This window comes from Cupressus sempervirens, chromosome 7 (assembly GCF_028749045.1).
Source record: "Cupressus sempervirens isolate cs-2001-9-10 chromosome 7, ASM2874904v1, whole genome shotgun sequence".
Taxonomy (NCBI): Eukaryota; Viridiplantae; Streptophyta; class Pinopsida; order Cupressales; family Cupressaceae; genus Cupressus; species Cupressus sempervirens.
This window is the reverse complement of record NC_143124.1, coordinates 396,896,826-396,921,637: the sequence shown is the minus strand read 5'-3', so window position 1 is coordinate 396,921,637 and position 24,812 is coordinate 396,896,826. Positions and strand designations below refer to the sequence as shown.

Below are 24,812 nucleotides of genomic sequence, written 5' to 3'. Positions count from 1 at the left end.
GCGTTGTGGTTTGAATTTAATTCACTTGTAAGGGCTAAGTAAAAAGCATAGTTTTCTCTTTTTTCTTTCTCTACTTCCTCTCGTTTGATTTCTGCTAAGGCAGCTTGAATTCTTTTCTTTTCAGGGCAAAAGTTATGGGAGTGGCCAATATTATCACATTTGAAACATTTAACTTTGGACCAATCACATTGCTTATATAATTTGTTAGATTCTCTTTTGTTATTTTTGAATTTTTTTGTCTTGTTTGAATTTACATGGAGTGCTTGAATGTCTCCTTCTTGATTTGTACTTAGTCCTCTTGAGACTAATCTCTATTCTTCTTGTGTGCATTCATTCTTTAATAAATCAAACTTAGGGAGTTCGGTTCGAGAGCTTAAACCTCGAATAAATGTTTCCCACGATAGAGGAAGAGGTCTTAGTGCTATCATGCTGAGTTCTTTGTCATCAATTCGATTTTCCATTGTTGCAAGTTGATCTTTTAATTCAGAAATCCTTAAAAGGTAGGATGTAATAGATTCTCCATTTTTCATCTTTATATATAGTAGATCTTGTTTTAGAGTTAATAATCTACTAGTATTGTTGATTTCAAATGTATCTTCTATAGTGGAGAACATCTCAAATGCAGTCTTGAGATTGGAAATGGATGGAAGAATATGATCTTTTACAGAATCTGTTATAATTTTCATTGCTTTATTATTATGTCTTTTCCACATTACTTTCTCTGGTTCATTTTCAGGCATGGATATGTTTGTTTCAATATATTCCTCTAATTCCATTTCCCTTAATATTATCAAGACTCTAATTTTCCATGATGAAAGATTAGATGCACCCTCAAGCCTATCTTCTAGTCTCACATGATTCACCATTTTGATTTAATAATATAATTTAGCTTTTGAAAATCTGAGACTTTAGATTTTAATTCTGAGTAATAGCTTTTCTTATCAAAATGGCTCTCATAACATGTTAGTTTTAGTGATCTCTGATAGATAAAACTATTACAATAAATATGAATAACAATAGATACTCTTACTTGAATAATTGTAGTGTAGAGTTGTTCTTCAAATAATGGTGATCTCGAATTGCTTAGATGCAAAATCTCCTTCTTTGTATATTGCGGATAATACAAATAGTAGATTGAATATAATAATGATCCTATAAATAGATCACAGAGAAAAAATTCTGGAAAGTATTCCGCAATGTTTAATATGTAGATCGCTAGGTCTGTGATGTCGTAGATAGATGACATTTTCATTGAAAGAATTCCACAATGTTTAATATGTAGATCGCTGGGTCTGTGATGCCGTAGATAGATGACATTCTCATCGATTTGCATTTGACTTATATAGATATGCAAAAGGTATGCCCCATAGAGTAGAGTTATGCCTCCGCAAAGGCCATGTAGGGTCATGCCTTTGCAGAGGCATAACTAACTAATAGTTAGTTTAAACTACATGACACCTGATGGCAAATAATCTAAACATATTAAGACATCTGCCAATAATCTGAAGGTAATATATATTAAGACAACCATTCAAACATATATATATATATATAGATATAAAAGTAACATCAGCAAATATTATTGGAGAACCTATTACAAATTTGCATGTCTTAATAAACATAATGTTTATAACATAATTACTTCTACTGATGCTAAACATTAACAATGGTCACCAAGGCGCTTGGCTAATAATTCCTCACAATGTATTTATATTAGATCCTTCATAGAATTTTTGTTTGATTATCAAGGATAGTCTATAAATATAAATATATATGGGTTTCCTCATCCTATCTAATTGGACTTCCCTTCGAAGAAGTTAAAATCCTTTTAGATGAACATTTAATTGCATAAAAGATTGGTCTTCTTCTTTTAGAATATAGGAACAATTGATGATATTTAGATATGTATTGTCCTGTAAGGTTGTATGTAAGAGTCCATATTGTAAACTCTATTGCCCAAATAAACAAGGCACTAGTCATTTAGAATCATTGAAAAGCAGTCATTGAGTTCATAGCCGAAGTTTGTGATCCCTCTATATCTCCTTCTTGCAAGCATCAAATAAAAATATTATACAAATATTTAAACATTGAAGCATGCATATTTATTTTGATCTAGTTTAATGATTTTTCTAACCTAAGACTTTATAAAGTTTAAATTTGCTATAGAAAAGTCTTGAATCAAAGTCATAAGGGTTTAAGAAAAATTTACCGGCTTAGGTTTAGCGAAGCCTAAATTGTTGGGGAATTGAAGTTATCCCCGTTTGTTGGCCAAAAATGAGTGAGTAATCCTATTGGAGGATTGGCAAAGCTTTTGTATTTCCAATCTGTGGATTTGGGAACCAACAAGGCTGTGACTAACGCATAAACATTGAGCCTGCCACCGCAAATGCTAGAAAGTAGAAACAATGGAAAAATTCGTTGCCAATATAGATGATCGCTCGTCGCCCAACCGCTAGTGTCTATAGAGAAGAGAAAGGTTTTAAAACTTGAAATAATAGAAAACCTAAATGCAAATGTACGGGGTCCAACGCTTGTTATTAAAATTTTTAACATTTTTTAATGTTGACTAGTCCATGATTTTTCCCCTATAATTGTGCAATTTGGCATTATTTTCAGCATATGTCCAATTGCATTTTTGGAATGTTTCGGCATCGATTTTTTTAGTGTTCAAAATGATGTCTTCATGGTGGTACTTTGTATTGCGAAATTTCTGATTAGATATTTAAAAAAAAAACTATGCTCATGACAAATGAATAGAACTCTTAGCACTCATTGGATCTAGGTGATGCTAATAGAGGTGAAACATTGGGACTTCCCGTAAGATCAACCATCCCAACACTACTCCAACTCAAGCGCACTTAACTATGAGGTTTCCTCCATGGTTAAACCCACTTTGCTTGCAACCCCACTTATGTGCTTGAGCTAGAGTAGTACTGAGATGGTCGATCTCCCAGGAAGTCTTGGTGCTTCACCTCTATGAGCATCACCTAGATCCAATGAGTGCTAAGTGTTTTATTCATTGTCACGAGAGATGGGTTTGTGTAAATCACTACTCATGAAGTACGGGTCAATGAGTTTGACTCAAAAAACTACACAGTTGAATCCTGATAGCAATATCACAGTTATAATTATGTTATGTTTAGTGTTCATGAATCACAACTATTCTCTATTTAGGTGTTGAGGGTAAAAGAGGTAACACATTTAGGTTTAGCAGGGCAGTAAGAACATCCTAATTTTTGTATGGCTACTCTATCAAATATTTTTGACTATTTTACAATTGGTGCATAATCTTGTATAAAAAAATATAGTCTTATGAGGGCATGTAAAAGCATGCAAGTAAATGAAAAGAAAAATACATGTTACAAGTGGGTTGCTGATGTCTTTGAAATCAAATTATCTGATATGTTATTAGCTACACTATTTAATGCTGAAAAGTTGTAACTTGACGCATTTACAATTTTATACCATATTAGCATTTGACATCAACATGTTATGATGAAAGTATAAATGGAATTAAATACCTTGGTTTTATATGGGTTAGGCTAAGGAGCTTAAAAACAGAGTGGTAAAGTTAAAGAAAAAAAGTAATCTTGCTTTTTCATGCCAAACTTAGAATGTAAACATAAAATTCGACACTCTTTTTTAAAGATCCTTCCGAAAATTCATTGTATTACTATGTAACTTTATTATTCAACTAAGAGGGTTTGAACGAAAGAAATGGATGGCCTAAAATGGTAAGATCTTATGCTGTGAAACATTGCCTTCATAATTGATGAAATTTTGATAGTACACTAAATTTATTCAAAGTAAAGGAAGGATTGATAAGATAAGATAAGATAAGATCAATTTATTAATGTTGAATAAGAGACCAACAATGGTCTAAGCCCTAAGGGCCTATAAGTATACAAACAATGGAAACCACCCACAATAGGGACACCAAATAGTGCCCACGAAGGAACAAAGCAATAAAGCAACAAAGAAAGGTGCCAAGAAAAAGAGCTAGGGATCCTTTGTTGGCCAGAAGAAGTCTAGCAATGAAGGGTAAGGAACAAGGTGACTGAGGGTCCTGTTACGTTGTTGAATATTGTTGGATGAGGAGTGTCACTGTCTGGTGAGTCTAAAGCAGGGTCTCACGGATTTGATGTGGCTGAGAGTAGGAGTGTAGAATTGTGGCTTCATGCCCCTAGTAGGTGACATGGGCGCATAAAAGTTGGTAATACGCTGATCTAAAGCCTGGTGTTGAGGAAAAAACAATTGCAAAGTGCTGTCTCGAAGTTGAGTGGCCTCCCGAAGATAGAGCACCGAATAGTGCTGGTCAATGTAATTAAAAAGATGATAAGGACCTACAATCTCAGAAAAGACAGTAAAACCTCCCTTAGATCTCATAGTAGATGGGGCAACGGAAAATGAAGTGAATCTCCATTTCTGTCTCCACCAAGTCACATAAACAACAAATATGATCCTCTATGTCGATGTGATGGCCAATCTGGTATCTAAGCTGGTGGGATCCAACTCTGAAGGAACCAAGAGAGATATGAAGGGCATGGCATCAGTGCTGGGTCAAATATGCAAGACGCATGATATCCCATCACAGATATCTAAGAAGTGCTCGGCATAAAAGGCCATCCTTGGATGTAGTCCTCCCGGAGGGTTGATCCAAGTTGTCCTAATGTACTAAATATCAAGTCCTGTATGCCCATGTAGCTCTTGTCAAGAGTGGAGGAGGTGAGCAACAACATCCAAAGAAAACTGATAGGGAGAGACGATCAATCTCAATGCCAATTGAGCCCAGTAGAGAAGTGGTTTGAGCGTACCAGTAGCAGGTCTTAGTAGACGGATTAGAACCAGCAACAGTGATCGAAGAGCAGTAAACCAAGTAGGAATATCTGTGTCGGCCACTAGTCGAATCTGCAATTCCCCAGAGACATTGGAGAAACCAAACTTGACTGAAGATGACCGCAAGTCTGTAGGGGTGAGCTCTAGACTGCCAAAATAACACAGCAAGGAGTGGAACGATGGAATTTGATGATACGCCTTAGGAAAAGAGTGAACTTGCTCAATTAAGGACGGAGGGAGGGGCCCCAAACCACTGAACCACATAAGATTGTGGGTTTGACCAAAGAGTCAAGGAGGGACAATTTGAAGGATGTGTTGTAAAAATGGTGTCTAAAGTACTCTCTGTAACACAACAAGGGAGCTGAAGCCTTTATTAATCCTAGGCTGAATCGTGGATCTCAAGCTGAAACGGGGGCAAAGAACTTCACCTTGAGGTAAGTGTACGAAGAAACAATTTCTATCTTTTGGTCCTATAAAAAAAATGGAGGTGAGAAGTCTTCTGACAATTGAAGACCATAACCTGAGTCTTACTCAGGTTCACAATGAGTTGACGTTGGTTGCAAAAGAGGCCAACCTAACAAGAAGCCTCTAAAGCCCCTCAAGAGAAGATGCTAGTAGAATCACATTGTCGGCGTGGAGGAGAATAGAGATCAAGACCTGGTGTAAATAGAAATCGTCCGCAGGGAGCGAGGAATCCTATAGGTAAGCCTCAAGCTCATCAATCAAAGGTGGGGGGAGGGCAGCCCTGCTTCACCCAATGGTGCTATGGATTGAGTTTGAAAATGCCTCGAGAGTCCTAAATCTACACAACAATCTCGTAGAGCCTCATGATCACTATTAGGAGAGTCTCTGAAACCCCAATGTCATTGAGTCTTTGAAAAAGTGCCATGCGGGGGGCATAATCAAAGGCCTTAGAAAAGTCCACAAAATAACAATAGACTTTTGCCGAACAGTGAGGAGCCTCCTTAATGATTGTACGCAACATCAAGATATGGTCCATGGTCTGAAAGTCCACCCAAAGACCCCCCTGACCTCTCGCCTTACATTGTCTTCTGTCAAATACACTACTAAGATTGGTGTTCAACAAAGTGGCGTATAGTTTGGCAAAGGTATGTTTGGTCATGATGGTCTTATAATTACCGGGGTCCGAAATCGACTTGGATTTATGAATCAGATAAATCATGTGTCTCAACCAAGAATTTGGAAAATTGGTGCACACAACTCTATTGAAGAGCACGAGAAGGTAGGAGCCTAGGACCGACATACCAAGCTTTAGGAGCTTTGCTTGGAATCCTTCCTCATCAGCCGCTTTGCTACATCGCAAAGATCAAATGACCTCATTAATAATGGAGAGAGTAAACAAGTGGTAGTGGGGAGGGGGGATGGGTTGAATGGAGGGCTGGCCGGGAAAGTCGTATAGAGCGGTGGCATGCAAGGCGAGACAATGAAGGTTAAAGGGTGTAAGATTTGGGGGGGCGGGGGGGTGCTAGGGGAGCATGGTGCGCTAGAACAACTTAGGCCAATAAACAAGTGTATCGCTGAGGGATCTGCACTAGGAAGCAATGTACAACCGCTTCTTATTAATTATTTTGTGTTAAAATGTAAAATAAGAATTACGAACATATTTTTTTTCATAAGAATATAATCAAAACAGGAAAAGAGAAAAATTATTATCTACAAGTAAAATATCATAATTGAAAAGTAGCATATGTATAAGTGAAATTGTAAAAGAGATGCTAGTGAAAAATAAATGCTGAAGAAAATAGAAAATAGAGCATATCTCAAGGTTGACCAACCTCGAGATGCAAGGATGCCTAGAATTTGAGTTACTAGTTTAGGTATGGGTACGAGAACCCTGTACATGAGTTCGTCTTTGGGAGCTTTGAGTGGGTACATGCACACACACATATATACATATATATACTTAAAAAAGGAAATATAGAGACCTGTAAGACTCAATCCTATGATAGTATGATAATTCATCATTGATCAATACCAAATGCTCAAAGATAAATATGAAATCCCAATTGATAGCTCAAAAATATTTAAATAAGCCGTATCATATATCTATAGGTTCATGATTCAAATAGCGAGAATCATTACAATTACAAAATTGACAATAAAGAATGGCATATTTTCATGGGTACTCATACCCATTCCCCTAGGACATGGAGCAAGTGCTCTTACGCATATCCAAGTATTGGGTACTCCGTGGTGAGCATCATAGTTTAGAACCTTGATTAGGATTTTGGATTTTTGTTTCAATATTTTGTTTGTGTATCAATGTCTTGTTTATCAAACTTATTTGAATATGTAATCACTAATTAGTTTGAAACTTCGATACAATGATTATTTGACATTTCAATTATTTTACTTGTGAGAGGATCCTGATTGCAATAGATTGGAGGTGCATATAATCTTGACAATGGAGATACCACTTTGTACTCACATCCATTTCAGATTGGCCATTTACAACACAATAAGTGTAATTTCTTTCTAAGAAAAACAATCCAAATTCTCTCCTAGCTTTTTTTTCCATTGTATGTTTTGCGTACTAAATTCTGCAGTACAAGTGGTAAAAACACAAAAAAATGTTATTTTTGAGAGGATCTGATTATAATAGGTTGGAGGTGCATATAATCTTGACCATGGAGGCACCACCATTGATTAACATCCATTTCGGATTGGCCATTTACAACAAAAGAAGTGTGATTTCTTTTTGAGAATCTCTAGTTTGTTTTAGTGAGGCCTATACAAATTTTTTCTTCTTTGCAATAAGGTGGTATGTATTTTGTCATACCAAGGTCTTGTGGAAGCAAGAGGTGAACTATTGATTGTTGATACCATGTGCTGGCAATATGGTGATCTCACCAAGTTGAATGGAAGACTATTGGCATAGGTGCAATGTGCAATTTTTTGTTCAGCATTACCCCTTGTTTCCATTTTAAATACCCTATCCTGTGGACATCTCTTGTGGGTGGGATTTTCTACTTCAGCTTTGACCTTCTTAGAGGTTATATGCAAGAAAGGATGTTTGGAGGCCACAAAATGTTTCCGTGGATAGATATATTCTTTTTTCCTTTTCAGAAGTAAATAATGTTGTTTTCCTCTTGCAACCAGTTTGTTAGCATTTTTTTTGGATGAATAACACTATTTCTACAAGAGATAACCCCTTCTTTTTAGGCCCTCACACATTCCAATCTCTTTACCAACAGGGCCCATAAAGTGAGGTTTCACTTGATAACTTATCTAGGGCACACTTGGGCACATCCCCTTGCGTGTCACCTTAAAGTGAGTTAAAAAACATTAAAAAATGTAGTTTGGTTAATTTCTAGCTAAGCAAATTCCTAAAATGGCCCTTATGAGGCCATTTGACCTAGGAATGTTCATTTTGTTTGTTCTTTTGCTCCCCATTCATTTTGTCTAAATTTTGGTATTTTGAAGAGGTGGTGTTTTTTTTTCAAAGGAGATCATTCGTGGGGTGTAAAATGGCTTCGTAAAGGATTTAAGTGTCCAAGGTAAGCATTTAACCCTATTCTTTAGTCTTTTAATGAATATTTTTAGATTTTGATGAAGTTTTTGAAGTTTATGATGAATTTTTTCAAGCTTTTCTTCTTTTTTCTTAAGAAAGAAAGAAACAGGTTGAACTTTTTGCTATAATATTGTTGTATCTTGATTTTGCACTTTTATGCTTGCATTCTCTAGGTTTGCAGACATACCACAAGGCTTTCACAAATTCTAGGAGGCGTGGGATATATTTTGAAGTGTAATTTATGTAATATTATTCCAAATATATTTTGCATCTCGTGAAACTTTTGAAGCCTTGTGGCATGTCTACAAAACAAACGAGTGCAAGCATACAGTTGCAAATCAAGATATAAACAAATTATAGCAAAAAGTTAAACTTATTTCTTTTTTCTTAGAAAAAAAACAGAAAAACATTTGAAAAATTTCATCATAATTATGACAAAATTCATCAATTTAAAAAAAAAAAGGATTAAAAGACTAAAGATTAGGATTAAATGCTTACCTTTACATGCTTAAATCTCATTTTTTGATGCATTATAAACTGTAATTTAGAATCATTGATATATAAACTTGTTAGCTTTAGAAGTATAACTCGTAAGTGGCTGATGCAGGGTGTATGCATTGGGCTGAGTGAAGTGATGGGTAGTGCTGGAAGGCAGCAACTTATGACTTTCATGGGAGATCTTATACCGACTATTAGAACAGCTCTATGTGACAGGTATATGATTGTAGAAGACTTGTTCCAAATACTATTGTTGTTAATACCTTCATATTCATGTTTCATCTTTGCAAGAATTTTGAATGCTTACTTTCTAACATTAAGGCTTTTTCAATTTACTTGCTCCAAAAAATAGTGCTTCAGAAGTGCGTGAAGCTGCAGGATTGGCTTTCAGCACTCTTTACAAGGTAGTAAGCTGGTGTATTAAGAGTGTGTGTGATTCATTTACATTGATAAACGGTCAAGGAATCATAACTGGAATTTGACACTCCTGATATTGCTGTCTTGCAGAGTGCAGGTTTGCAAGCTATTGATGAAATTGTTCCAACACTTTTGCATGCTTTAGAAGATGAAGAAACTTCTGACACTGCATTGGATGGTCTGAAACAAATTTTGAGGTGACTTGATAAATTAATATCCCATGCTAATGTGTGTTAGTACTAGATATAATTTTCTTTTGCAGTGTTTTCATTTGTTTTGCTTTTTAAGGATCATTTGTTCCTTTTTTCTCCAGTGTACGAACTACAGCAGTTCTTCCACATATATTACCAAAGCTTGTGCATCCTCCCCTCTCGTAAGTTATGATACCATTTTGGGTGATGGATATACATAATGAACTACTCTTAGTTTCAAATTACATTAGCTGGGTATATACCATATCATTTGTAGTTTCTGCAAATGACTGTGTATGAAACTTATAATCATCAACATTTCAGATCATGCTCCATGATCCGTCTTATATCTTCTTGAACTCTCTTTCATCTTGATGATGGATCATGGAGTGTGATTTGAAAATTTCATGACTAGAATTTCATACACAATAAAATCCAGAAACTACAAATAATATTTGCATGGATCGTGCAAATCTAATAGCATTAATACACTATATTATTGACAACTTATACTTTTTAAATGCAGTGCTTTTAATGCTCATGCTCTGGGAGCCTTAGCAGAGGTTGCTGGTCCCGGTCTTGACTCACACATGGGAACGGTTTTACCTCCTTTAATTGCTGCTATGGATGATGGTGATGAGGTAAATTTGTAGAATGTGGCGATTATGACCACTTGCACCAGTTTCCTTCATTTATTGAATTTTTGTGTAATCCCCTTCTCTTAAGAGTATAGAACCGTGCAATAAGGCAGGGATATTCAAACTTCATACGATACAGTGAAGTACAATTTCATTATCTTCTAAATTATTTGATTTTTTTCCTTTTGGTTTGTTTGATTTGGTACTTAACATATGAATGAGTGTAAATTATTTTCTAGTCTTAGGGTGTACAGCACTATGTTGCGGCACTTGTTTTTCTACAAAATTGCTTAATTTGAAAATTTCTCAGTGGATGCTGCTCACTATGATTATTATGAGGCAGTCAGAAGCATTAGGTTCCACAAGTTGTGTTTGCACTTATGAACATATTTGCCTCAAATTTGTAAATAATGACTTGTATGATCACTGGTCCAACTCAAAAATTCCTCTCTTCCATTTGTGATTTTTGTTTAATGTTATTGTGTTTCTTAATGGTGATGCACTATTTACAGTCTTTTCATTTTTTTTCTTATAGAGAACCTAATCATATCATATAGAAATCAAGGTATACATATGTGACTGTGCTAGGCCTTTGAAGCTATTAGTCCAAGCCTGGGAATTAAAGAGAGAACTATAGAAATTAGAACTTATTAGTACAAGTCAAAATTGAGAATCTTTCTGAGATCCTCTAATTTGTGCTTGACCACCCCTAAGGGGGAAAACCATAACAGAATGGTCATAATTTTCGAGAACCCATTTGGCTCGTCTCATCAATTATACACAAGTCAAAGAAGGCAACTATCAAATATAGCATCTTCACATCACATCTTAGTTGATAACTATATAATTGCAATATGACATAAATGAGTTTTTAGGCATAAGCACCTTGTTGATTTGGTTTTGTCAAGGGTATTAAAGTAATATTGTAATACTTACCTTATAATGGTCATTTAAGTCATTTGGTTAGTTTAATTAGTAGCTTTCTATTATATAAAGTAGTTAGATAGTTTAATAACTATTATATAAGGTAGGTAGATAGTTTAGTAACTTTCTATTCTGTCTTTAGTTCTTGATTGTTTAGTATTTATGTTATAGAAAGATCTTTTTGATTATTCAGTGAGCTTTCATCTTCTATGCAAATCAGTTCAATCAATCTATCAATTACCATTTTATGTTATCAAAGGCCACAGGTTAGCTTTTTGGCAATTGTTTTAAATTTGTAGTTTCAACATCTGGAACATATTCTTAGAAGTCTTGTTGCCGATTTCTTAAAATAAAATTGAACCATTTTTCCATTTAAAAATAAAAATAAAATTGATATTCTCAAAAATAAACAGATATACATTTGATTATTTTTCTCTTCTATCATCACGAGAAGAAATATTTCTTCCTTTCTAGGCAAAAGCCTACGACACAACGGTAAATAGTGAGCCTCATAACTGGGAGGTGTTGGGTTCTAGTCTACTTAATCCTAACATATAATAAAAATAACTAATCAAAGCACATAATAATAATTAATCTTGGCTTTGGCTTCCACCTCTTACATGATCAAATAAAAAAAAAATTCTTCCTTTCTATTTATAGGTAGTGCCCCTTCACCCGAGGGTTACCACTTCCAATAATTATACCATTATATAATATAATTAATAATATATTATTATTATTATATTATCAATTATACTCAAATCTTAATATATTAATTCCAATACAATAATAATATAATATAGTTATTATATTATCAATAAATTATATTGTCATATTATTAATTATATCTTAATAATTATATTATCATAACCTCTCTGTTGGCCTGAAGGAATCTGGCCATAGCTACAATAACATCAACAGATCATGGGTCTTCTTTTCTGTATAATGGGTTTTTGGGACGCCTCTGATATGGTCCATGTGACCTTTTACGTTTTTCTTGTGACAGAAGGAGCTCCCTTGGTTCTGCGAATGAGGGTTTTGTCTTGTATATGTGTTGTTTTCAGAAGAATCACATAACTGTTGACTGTTTCTGCATTTTCATGATTTTTTAAGGACAGGACAAAGGGGTTTTGCCATGTTTCTGGGAATGTTGCTCACTCTTGGTTTTGTTGCATGATTGTTTTCAAAAATAGTGGCTTGGTCAATTTTCACGATTGTTTGGTGCATTTTTTTTGTAGAATGAAGAGTTTTTCCATGCAATGGATCTTTTATATTTGTATTACTGGGTGATGGTTTTTTAACACATTGCAGTTTTTTGCTATTTTTGTCAAATTTTGAAGACCAAAAATCATGGTTTTTGCAGCTTTGTAGTTTGACCTGCAAGATTTTTTAGTGATTTTTCATCAAATATCATGGGTCTTGTTTCTGGTGGGAAGGGAGGTTTTTTGGTTCGTGCGATAGATTTCTGTAGTGCTGCAGTAACATATGGCTATGGTGTTCATGACCAATTGAATGCTCTGCACCCTTTCTCCCTTTAAATTTTATTTTTTAATGTAAACGGGTTTTGCTTGGCATTTCTTCCCAAAATTGTGGTTTACTTTGATATGGTTTTGCTAGTTTTTTGCGATTTTGTTCAAATGTGGGTTTGTAGCCTTTTCTTGTCAAAATGAAGGTTTTTCTCAACTTTTTAACAAATTTGTTCCTTTTGCTTTCTAACAAAATGTATTTGACAATTTATTTTACAAAATCATGGTTTCCTGCATAGTGTTTTGGATCACACTTGGGGTTTCTAGGGCAAACAATGCTCTTGTTAATGGTCTAGCATTTTTGGCAATTTATTCATGTAAGAGTGTGTGCGATCTCACCATTGCATGAGGGATGTGATATTGTTCTCCCACAAATTCATTGTGCTATTTTTGTAGCAGTTTCTTTTGAGATTTTTTTGCAAAATCATTGTTTTGGTGATCTTCTGCCAGTTTTATCCTCAGCAAAAATCAAAGTTTTTTATAGAGAAGCTGATCTCAGTCTTTGGATAGGGGGAATATTGGCTTGGTTACCAAACATTGGGTTGTGTAATGTACTAATGTCCCCTTTCAGGATATCTTATATTATTGCGACAATTATTTCAATTTCTCACACTTTATCTAATTTTAATATTTATAATTGAACAATTTGGTGGAGATAATGCACAATATAACTTGCTATTTTTGATATAAACAATTATATGTATATTTAAAGTGAAATTGATATAATTTTGCACTAAGTTCAATGATCTCTGCTATGTGGAGTTCAACAATGAGTATGCAATGAGATATGATATTGATTATATCAATATACATATATGCTGTCTCTAATATGACCCTTAGAACATGCAATATAGAAGATATCACCTATAGTGGAATTGTTGCTATGTCTGATCTGATTTAGTACTTTGCAACTAAATGATTGATGCTTTGTCTGATGTATGCGTCTTTCCCTTACAAAGACCGTTTCTGTCTCTGATTCGTATTTAGATGCATTTGACCAATTTTATGCCAAATAGGCACTCGCTCAACTGGGCCAATCCAATAATGGATAACACATTATAAGTTCTCAAATCGATGCCTTGAATGAATAATAGGATTGTCTTCTTATATCTGCATTCTTGAATGAGGAGTCATATTGTATAAATTTATAAAACATGTCTCATGCATTTTGTAAGTGACTACTAATTGAATGCATTATTTTTTTTTTGCATTTCTAAATGGTCTTTATGATAATTGCATTTCTTCATAACTGTTAATAATCATACCACTTCATTGTCTTATGTCATCATTGGTGTTAACGTGTAGCATCAGTCGAAATGATATGCTCATTACATTGAGTATTTGTATGTGAACATTGTTTTATGTCTTATATTATTGATAAGGATTATATATATATATATATATATATATATATATATATATATATATATAGATATATATATATATTGGACTCTTATAATCAGAAGAGACTATTATGTTATTGGGTTCCTGAATGTAATTGTTTTACAATCGGATGATTGTCGATGGAGAAGCAAACTATTGTATTTGCTTATACACTGACTTTGTGATGAGTTATGTCCGCATCATGTCTCTATGGGGACATCCCTTTGTTGTTAAGGTTATAGCTTCTATTGGATTGATTTTATCATGAGATATCTTGTTGATGGTAAATCATCTGTAAGATAAATATCTTATATATATAATATATTATATATTTAATATAATATATATATGTATAATATATATTATATACATTATATATAATAATATAATAATATATTACATATAAGGTTAATGTATTAAAATTACATATATGCTTAAAGATGAGTTATACATATAGTTATTTATTAACTAATGATGATTAACTATAGAGACATGTCTCTTCATGAAACATGTCTCCTCCTCTCATATTTAGGAGTCTTCAAATCTGCATTTGGAAGACATCAATCACATTGACAATGTTAGTGCATTTGTAGAAACGATTCATGTTACTCAACAGTTGGGACTATATTCTAATCGTGTCATTCCATTAAATAAATAACTTGTTTTAGAACTCCCCCTCCTCAGATCAGATTTGATTGCAATAGTCAGCACACCTCATTATTCATAATCATTGATGTGCTTTTTCATATGTCATTAATATGCATCTTCTGTTAACAACCCAACATTAACTTTCTTCTCACCAAGATGCTCAATTGATTAGCATACTTATAATCCTTCAAGTGTTGGTGATCATCCTTACTTATCAGTATCATTGTCAATAACTATTCTCCATTTTCTGACTGTATGTTAGATATTTTTGGATGTTGATCCATAAATTATACAATCAATGTGATGATTGTTTGATCTTTGAAATGTCGACACCAGTTGCTGACCATTACTTCTGCTATCAGTTATGCTCCTTGATACTGTGCTTTTCTTCTCTTCTGGAATATCAATATTGTTCTTTGTTGACCTGAGATGCCTTGGCTGGTTATGAGCATCGCATATGATATTGTGATTGTTCTGATATGGATATCTGTAGTTAGTCTATCAACCAGAATTCTTGATCAGTAGATTACTTTGTTAAACAACAATGCCTTCATATGATGACTTGATACTTGCTATTCTAATCTTGCTACCCAACTTGGAATTCATATGTTTCAATCAGATTTGTTGTGATGGTTTGTATCTTCAAAGAACACGCTGTTATTGTTGATGATCCTCATGCCACTCATATTGTTCTTCAACCTAATTAGAATTGGGATCCTTACAATTCTCTACTCTCATTCCATGTGATTGGTTTTCAGATACAAGTATAATGGGTGAATCATTGATATGCTTGATCGATCTGTTATGCTAGCCATTCTTTGCAATCTGTTGAATCAGGGGATCTAAACTATGTCTTGAATGTGCTGATAATGAAGATGCATGCTAGGATATAATTGACATGTTGCTTATTATTCTTTGTGCTTATTCCAATTTCTGCCTAATGCAACTGGGAAAACAATCATTTTTGCAAGGCTTAACAGTCTTCCATGCTAGGATTTTACCTAGAAATAGATGATAAACAGAAATAAGGAAGATGCAAAAGAGACAAGAACTAGACAAGATCATTCTGGGAAAACCCTAATAGAATGAAGGGGAAAACCCAACCACAGAGCAAAAGATCACTTTATTGATAATAAAATTCAAGTGTACAATAAATTTTGCTTGAAGCAATATATATAATACAAGAGAGACCCTTCACATTACAACCAAAGGTCTCTTAAGTTTCCCAAAAATATGACTATTTTCAAATACAACTGTCCATGTCTCTGTGCATGTTGTATGCCTCATCTCTTAATGTTTGATATTACAATTTATCGTAAATGCCTATTTCAGCTGAAGGTGACCATAATGGAATTAACGCCCAGAGATAAAGATTTTTATCACAGCTACAAACTTCAACACTCCCTCCTAGCGAGAGAGAAATCTTTAGCTGAATAGGCACACAGGGCTGTAACCAAAATGTCAATGATAAAATCTAATCACATAGATCCTATACAATTTCATGGAATCACTCAACATGAAAACCCTACAAGAAACACAACCAACTTTCATCACAGATTAGCTCAATGTGATGTTGTCATGGAATCTCTCAACATGACACTAAGAGAACAATTTAGTCATCGCTAATAATCATGGAATCACCCAACATGATAGATCTGGAAGAATTACTCACAATCATGGAATTACTCAACATGAAAAACTTGTAGAAATCACATTCAACTTCCATCATGGACTCACTCAATGTGATGGTGTTATGGAATCTCTCAACATGACAAGTTAGTAAGGTTTACAACCAACATCTTATCACGGACTCTCTCAACATGATACAATCATGGACTCTCTCTACATGACTTCCAACTCCCATCATAGAATCTATCAACTTGATGATATCATGGACTCTCTCTACATGATGTTCACTATGAATCTCTCATAAGTGAAAGAGTTATCAGGTTGTCCTTATAACTTTAATTTATTTCACATAAATAAGAATCCGTAGTTAACATGAAGGAAAATCACAGTTGAAACTCATTTCCATCAAGAGCCTCAATATCCTACAATGCCAATAACTTATCATAGATAAGGAAACTTATTAACAGCATGCATGCAATGATTGAAATACCCTCTCAACAAAGACTACCTCTCAGTAGGGATGGCTTTTATCGCCACAATAAGGTAGAAGATGTAGCCTCCCTCTGAAGTTGAACATCTCCCTCTGAATATGCATCATCAAGGCAACATCTCATTACATCTTGTTGCACCCTACAATCAATAGATATAAATCATAAGCCTATCAAATAATTATCAATGCTGAAAACAAAAGTTTTATGATCAATATTTAAGAAAATGAAAGACTTATCTTTGATATTTAAATGTATAAGAATTCAACTCTACAATAAAACACATTCTTATGCTTTTCATCCAATGGAAATAATTTTATCTTTTCGCGGGTCAATCCTTCATCCTTTAAAAATTATGACACGACAATAGTCTTAAGTGTTCATTGTAATCCCCTAGTGTACTCAACACAACTACATAGAGTGTTTGATAGTCTGTACAAGACACAAGGCACATGCACTGGTCAAGAATCCTATCACTAAAGGTTTTCTAATATATACATCCAAAAACTTCACATATCAGAATGTTGAATGCTATCTGACTACATGTAATAGAATAATTGAGAAATTCTTAATAGGAAAACTGGATGATGCACTTGCATTGGAAATAGTAAAAGCCTCGCCCACCCCCATCCCCTCCCCCTTTTTGTAGAAAACAAAAACAATCATACAAAAATATGCAATCCTTTTTTCTTTTAAATGAACTGTTGACTTGATCAAATAATCACCCACCAGAAACTGACGGAACAAAAGAAAAGACAAATATTCACAGAAATTTAATGCTTGACGCCAATACAAATGTGACCAAAACAAGCAAGGATTGGAACAAAACAACAGAGACTTAAGCCAAAATGTTCCTTAAGAATCAAAATCTTAACCATATTAATAGACAAGAATGAACTTCCCACAAAATTAATAAGAAGCTCTATTAAGATTGCTCAAATCTAACATATATTCAAATAGCAAAAACTACATATTTGGTGAATGCCAAAATATGATGGTTGGAATTAATTTTACTAATATCTTTTATTTTACAATGATATGCATGCTCGTTCAGAAGCAATGCAAACATTATGCATAAAACAGTCTCTTAAAAGGATTACAAAAAATGATGAAGACAAAGAATCACGACATAGAATGAACCAACACCATTACACTTGATTTTTTTGGCATCCAATACAATTAAATCACACAAATAGTAAATGGAAGACCATATACTCAAAGCACGAAAAAAAAGCACATCATATTATTTGTATGGACACAATAGGTATACCAAGATGCAATATCTTAGAATTTGAACCAAAAACATAGAAATACACTTCACTGCCAAAAATGCCGAGTCGTCAAATATACAACATACAAGATAGAAGTACGGCCCAAGCAATGTTGCGAACATGCAAATCAGATTTGCCGGTGGTAATGACCATGTAATCAGCCCATATGCAGTGACTTTCCACAAGGTTGCTCTATGATGAGAGATTCCATTTGAGATGTCAATTGACACACATATAGTGGCCAAGTCCATCATGGAAACGATGACATGTTATAATACCCTTAGTTGGAAGAGAGAAACAAATAAAAGAGGAATTCTATAAGATGCGTAACTGATCACATAAGCAATTTCAAGCAGAGTGGAATTGATAACTCCAGTGGAATGCCACTCATAGTCGCATGGCATGATAAAGAGAAGAACTCGATAATTCTCAGCATAAAAAATATAAGTAAAATTGATGACAAAAATATGGCGGTGAAGGAGAAAAAAAGATCTAACAGAACAAAGGAGTGTTACAAATGTAAATGGCAGAATACTCGACTTATTAATTAGAGATCAAATGATCTATATATACAAAGAGGAGAGTTGAATAGAATAGAAACATTCTATTCTAGACTACACCTAAATATTAGAAACATTCTAATATTTACAGAGATAGAATAAGATACAATAGTGAGCATTAAAAAGAAACATAAAGGTTATTCTAATACGCCTCCTTAATGCTCAGGACCAAGGGGTCTTGTGAAAATATTTGTTGGTTGCTCTGAGGTAGGGACATAGAGTAACCGAATAGATCCATCGTCTACTGACTGTTAGATGTAATGTGCTTGGTTCGTTCATGAAACACTGGTTTCTTGGCAAGTTTGAGTATTCCCTAATTGTCTGAAAACAAAGAGGTCGGACCTGCTTGAGGAATATGCATATCTGCAAGCATCTGACGGAGCCAAACGACTTCACAAGCTGCCTTGACAACTCCTCTATATTCTGCTTTTGTAGAGGAGAGTGCCCGTGCCTGTTGCTTCTTACTGGTCCAGGTAACTGCTGCAGATCCGATACTGAACACATAGCTAGAAGTAGATTTCCTGTCATTAACTGAGCCGGCCCAATCGGAATCGGTGAATCCACTGAGTTGATGAGTAGCACTCTTTGTGTAAAGAAGACCATAATCTGAAGTACCTTGTACATAGTGCAACACACGTTTTGCTCCAATCCAATGATTAGTCTTGGGGTTTGTCATGAACCGTGAGATGTAGCTAACTGCAAAATTGAGATCAGGTCTAGTAGTCGTAAGGTAGATGAGACTACTTACTAGTTGCCTGAAGAGTGTTTCATCTACAGGAGGAGAATTAGATTGTGTGGAGAATTTCAGACCAGTCTCCATAGGAGTGGAGGCAGGTTTGCAATCCTGCATTTGAAACCTGTCAAGCAAATTTCTGGCATACTTGGACTGAGACAAAAAAATACTGTTATCAATTTACCAAACCTCAATACCTAAACAATAATGAAGCAATCCGAGATCTGTCATAGCAAAAGTTCTGCATAGATCCTGTTCGATTTCTAAAATCAAATGTTCTGAACTCCTAGTAATGATCAAATCATCACATAGACAACAAGAAAAAGAATATCATTACCAGAGTGTTTAATATATAGATTACTGTTTGACAAGCTACGCTGAAATCCCTGAGCAACCAAGTACTAATTAATCTTTATGTGCCAAGCCTGAGGGGCCTGTTTAAGACCATAGAGGGCCTTCTAGAGTCTACATACTTTTGGTTCTGAACCGGCAACCTTGAAACCTAGGAGCTGCGTCATCTAGACTTCTTCCTATAATTCACCATTGAGAAAAGCACTCTTCACGTCCATCTGATGAACTTTCCAACCATACTAAGCTGCAATGGCAAGAAGAAGGCGAATAGTGCTCATCTTGGCTGTCAGGGCAAAAATCTTCTGATAGTCAATGCCTTCGCGCTGGGTGAATCCTTGAGCAACAAGTCTGGCTTTGTATTTGTCCAAGCTACCATCTGCATGGTACTTGACCTTATAGACCCATTTACAGCTAATGGGTTTCTTCCTAGGAGGGAGATTTGAAAGAACCCAGGTGTGATTCTTTTGAAGACTCTGAAGCTCAACATCCATTGCTTGTTCCCATTTTGGAATTCCTTTGGCCGTTGCATATGTTTGGGGCTCAGGGATATTGTGGATGTTGGCCATAAGAGCAACATTAACTGTGTTGTGTTGAATGCTCTTATTTCTAGAGGTTCTACCCTGAATGAGTTCATTAGGATGAAGATCACTAATCGTTTGAGCCCACCATTTTGGCCGAAGAGTAGAGGAGCCAATATTAGATGTTGTTGGAATAGCTGGATGAGGAGTAGTAGCAGGAGTTGTATTATCTGGAGGTGGCTGAGGTGGTGTATCAGTAGCATTAGATGACTCATATAAAATAGGACCCAAGTCAGAGATTGGTGAAGACTGAATCTCGGAATGCGGCGGGGAGGCAGAGAGCTAAAATGGTCCGAGTTCCTCATCGAACACAACATCACGACTGAAGATTAAACGATCAGTGTTTACATCAATCAATCTATAGGCCTTATGTGTGTGACTGTATCCTGTAAACATGAGTTTCTGGCTTTTGGAATCCAACTTAGTCTGTTTGGCATCAAGAATGCATACATATGCTAGAGAGCTAAAAACTTTCAAATGGTTGATCCTAGGTTTGCGACCACACCAAGCTTCCTTAGGAGTTTTATGGTTAATTGCAAGGGTGGGTGACCGGTTAAGAAGGTAGCCAGCCATAGATATTGCTTCAGCCCAATATTTTTTGGGAACATTTCTATGTTCTAGCATAGCCCTAACCATTTTTGTGATGGTACAGCTTTGACGATCTACAACACCGTTTTGCTGAGGGGTGTGAGCTGTGGTGAATTGACGTCTGATGCCATGAGTAGTATAGAAGGCAGAGAAAGTAGAACAAAATTCCCCCCATTATCGATCCTAAGAGTAAGGATGGGGGAACCAGACTTTTTTTCTATGAGGGCTATAAACTGCTGAAATACAAGAAAAGCATCTATTTTTTGCTTAAGAAAATACACCCACATTTTGCGACTGAAATCATCCACAAAGAGTAAGAAGTACCTATTCCTAGTAACAAAAGGAGTATTCATAGGACCACATACATCAGCGTGGACCAGCTAGAGTACTTTAGATGCCCGCCATGATTCACCATCCTTAAATGGTGTCCTATGGTGCTTCTCTACTTGGCAAGTTCCGCAATCACGATGGTTTTGGGTCTAGATATTAGGCAGGCCATGGACTAAATTATCCTGAGCAAGTTGTGCTAGATATTGAATGTTTAGGGGACTGTATCATTGATGCCAGAGGCTGCTGAGAGTGGATGATTTGGCGATGAGGGCATACTCAAGGGAATCACTGGAATCTAAAAGCCTATAAATACCATGATCCTCAAGACCGACAACAAGTGTAGTGCGAGAAGCACGATCAATAATCGAACACTTATTTCCACTGGAAACGACATCCAACTGAGGGGAGTGCTTCATAATCTGACTAATAGATAGAAGATTATGTTTCATGCCAGGAACATAACATGCATTGAGGAACATGAGTCTTCTTCCTCCGGACTGAATTTGAACATTGCCCTTGCCAACAATATTGTATTCTTCGCCGCCTCCAAAGATTATTGAGTTAGAATAGGGAGTGAATTCAACAAACCAATCACGCTTGTGAGTGAAATGTCGGGAGGCACCGAAATCTATGTACCAGGCAGAAGATTTCACATAATTTGTAGGTATGTTGGCCATAAAGGCATGGTAGATAGATTCTTTCCACTCTGAGTGTTGGGCAACATTGGCTTGCTTTTTAATTGAGTCTGACTTTAGATGCTCTTAACATGTGAATATCTCAAATGGCACAAACGTCGAGGTGAGAAAATAAAAGACCCAAAAATATCGGAGAACTACCCAGAAGACAGCTTGAAAAACCCAAAAATAATATGCTGTTGGAATCCGGATCTATCAGCTCGAAAATTGAGGCACACAGAAAAATTTGACAACCCATTTGAGATCTCGGAAAATCCACCAAGAATATGCAATCAAAAAATTTTTCTAACCCCAAAAATTAGGGTTTTGGGCAAAACCCTAGACATAGGATTGGAAAGTCGAAATTGCAAAAAAATGGCAGATTTCTTGAAAAATATGATCAGTTTTCTGCCTAGAGAATGTTAACAAACTGAGGCGATGCTGAAAAACCTTGTTTGACCTCCAAAAATGGCTGAGTTTGCAGGTTGTAGGTGAAAGGCGTTTGTACACAAACAAATGCTGAAAATCGACCTGTAAGCCAGCAAACCTAGCTGTTTACCAGTTGTGTGGACCAGCAGTCATGAATCCGACGGGGCAAGAAGAAATCGCGAGTAGAGAAATTGCCATTTTTCAACAAAAAGATGGACGCGATTTGCAACGATAATATACGAAATCGTGATTTTCAGATGATATGCAGATTAATCCAGCCCAGAATGAAGTTGAGTCCAGTCACAAATTCGGCAGCCAAATTCTGATTTGCAGAAAAATGTGTAGTAGAAACACGCGATTTTTCACTGAAAAGTTCTCAAAAAAAGAAAAAACCCTAGACAGGCTGTTTGAGAAAAACCTTAGAAATCAGTTCAAAAAATTTTAGCAAATAATTTCGAATGAAATAAATTTTTCAAAAAAATTCAAGTAATTGGCTCTGATACCATGTTACAAACGTAAATGGCAGAATACTTGACTTATTAATCAAAGATCAAATGATCTATATATACAAAGAGGAGAGTTGAATAGAATAGAAACATTCTATTCTAGACTACACCTAAATATTATAAACATTCTAATATTTACAGAGATACAATAGTGAGCATTAAAAAGAAACATAAAGATTATTGTAATAAGGAGACCAGTGAGAAAAATGACAAAGGAAACGTAACAAAGCGGAGCTAGAAGTCCATTCATTGATTCTTTTGAAGGTGAGCAAACATCCTGAAGTTCCCGACAAACTTTAAAATAATTAAAAAAAAGCTAGCATCGATGTGGTAAATCAAACAAGCTGTTGAAGTATGTAGCTTTGGTCAGAGAAATACTATTAAGTGCAATGTTATTCTGATATTGCTTTCTAAATACAATTTCATTGAGAAAATTTCATATGATTGTTGGCATGGCTGTATATGTCGATCATTGTTTATCTCATATTATCAACTTGACTGGAAATGCTGATCCATATTTGGCATCTTGATATTATCAATCATGCAAGTATTATGTGTGAGTTATAGACACAAATGAATCACTGCTATGTAAACTGATCTGTATTAGCAATTGTTATTGATAACTAATCTATGTTAAGATATAAGGGTGAATGGTCATGTCTCTAATTAGAGACATGCCCATTCACCCATAACCCTATCATAGATTATTTATGTCAAATGAATCCATTCTTGCAAGTATCAAAATCAATAAATAGAAAGCAAGATCTGGATAATAATTAAAGTTCAGTGATTAAAAGCATTTCTTATCTTTATAATAGCACATATACATATAAAGCCCTGCAGGAAATCAGATCGATTAAACATTGAAGTTTGAATCTGCAACATATCCATATTCAAACAATAAGATTATGACCCAAAAGTAAGTCATACTACAAATCTGATATAAACTTAGTAAAAATTAACACAAGCAACCAGCATGGACATACAAAATTTAATGCGGACAAGCATAATTGATCCAAAAACTTTATTGGACCTATACTGTAATACAAAGATGCACGAAGCATCCTGAAATAAAAAATAACAGAAAATCCCGAATGTGCTATTATCTAATCAACTTTGATAACATGTTAGGATTTTCCGAGAAATAAATGATAAACAACAATAAGGAAGATCCAAAAGAGAAAGATTATTCTTGGAAAACCTTTTTAGAATGAAGGGAAAAACCCACTTACACAAGAAAAGATCACTTTATTGATGATAGCATTCAAGTGTACAATGCCTTTCGATTGAAGTGATAAATATAGAACACAAGAGAGACCCTCACATTCCAACCAAAGGTCCCTTAAGTTTCCCAAAAATAAGACCTTATTTTCAAATACAACTCTTTGTATTTCCATGCCTCTACGCATGTTGTATGACACATGTCTTAATATTTAATATTACAATTTATCATAAATGTCTTTTTCAGCTGAAGGTGATCATAATAGAATTAATGGCCAGAGATAAATTTATCACAGCTACAAACTCCAACATTCCAAACATCTTATTCTTCCATTAAAACATACTTCTAACTACTCTTACTAACCTCTCACTAACTTAATTCTTAGGTATCACTGGTTTAAGCATGGTTATTACAGATTGGAAGGCACATATGATGTTCTTGTGCTTGGTTGTGTAGAATTTCTGTAAAAATTAGTTCGCTAATAAGAAGGTTCAACTAGGGAGGTTCTAAATAAGGGGCTCATGTTGCAGAACATTCCGAGTTAGCGTTGTATGAATTCGTTGCCAAATGACTTTCAGATGTTGTCTTGCCTTCTTTAGGGTAGTTAGTAGAATGATCATCAAGAGGGGGATTTAAAGTCCTCTTGTAACATCTACCATGTAATGGGCATTTAAGTTGTTTAGTTACTAACTTTATAATCTGTCTATAGCTCTTTTTCCTTTTGTTATGGAAAGATCTATTTATAGTGGTCTATTTTATGGAGCTTTCATCTCCTTTGTAGATAAATTGAATCAATCTATCAATTTTCATTTCATAAAGAAGGATCCTTGCATTCTAAATGCCTTGATTAGAAAAGAATA

General features: G+C 35.0%; 1 protein-coding gene across 4 annotated transcripts in view; it reads left to right on the top strand.

Annotated features, from left to right (window-relative positions):
- Positions 1 to 24,812, top strand: part of ILA (putative protein kinase regulator ILITHYIA) — a 265,229-nt gene that overhangs the window by 163,065 nt on the left and 77,352 nt on the right. For all 4 annotated transcript variants that reach the window (XM_089791540.1, XM_089791536.1, XM_089791539.1 and 1 more), the window contains exons 44-48: positions 8,976 to 9,082; positions 9,219 to 9,270; positions 9,374 to 9,480; positions 9,597 to 9,656; positions 10,001 to 10,115. In XM_089791540.1, the coding sequence (XP_089647666.1) occupies positions 8,976 to 9,082; positions 9,219 to 9,270; positions 9,374 to 9,480; positions 9,597 to 9,656; positions 10,001 to 10,115 (441 nt within the window). The remainder of the gene's footprint in view (positions 1 to 8,975; positions 9,083 to 9,218; positions 9,271 to 9,373; positions 9,481 to 9,596; positions 9,657 to 10,000; positions 10,116 to 24,812) is intronic.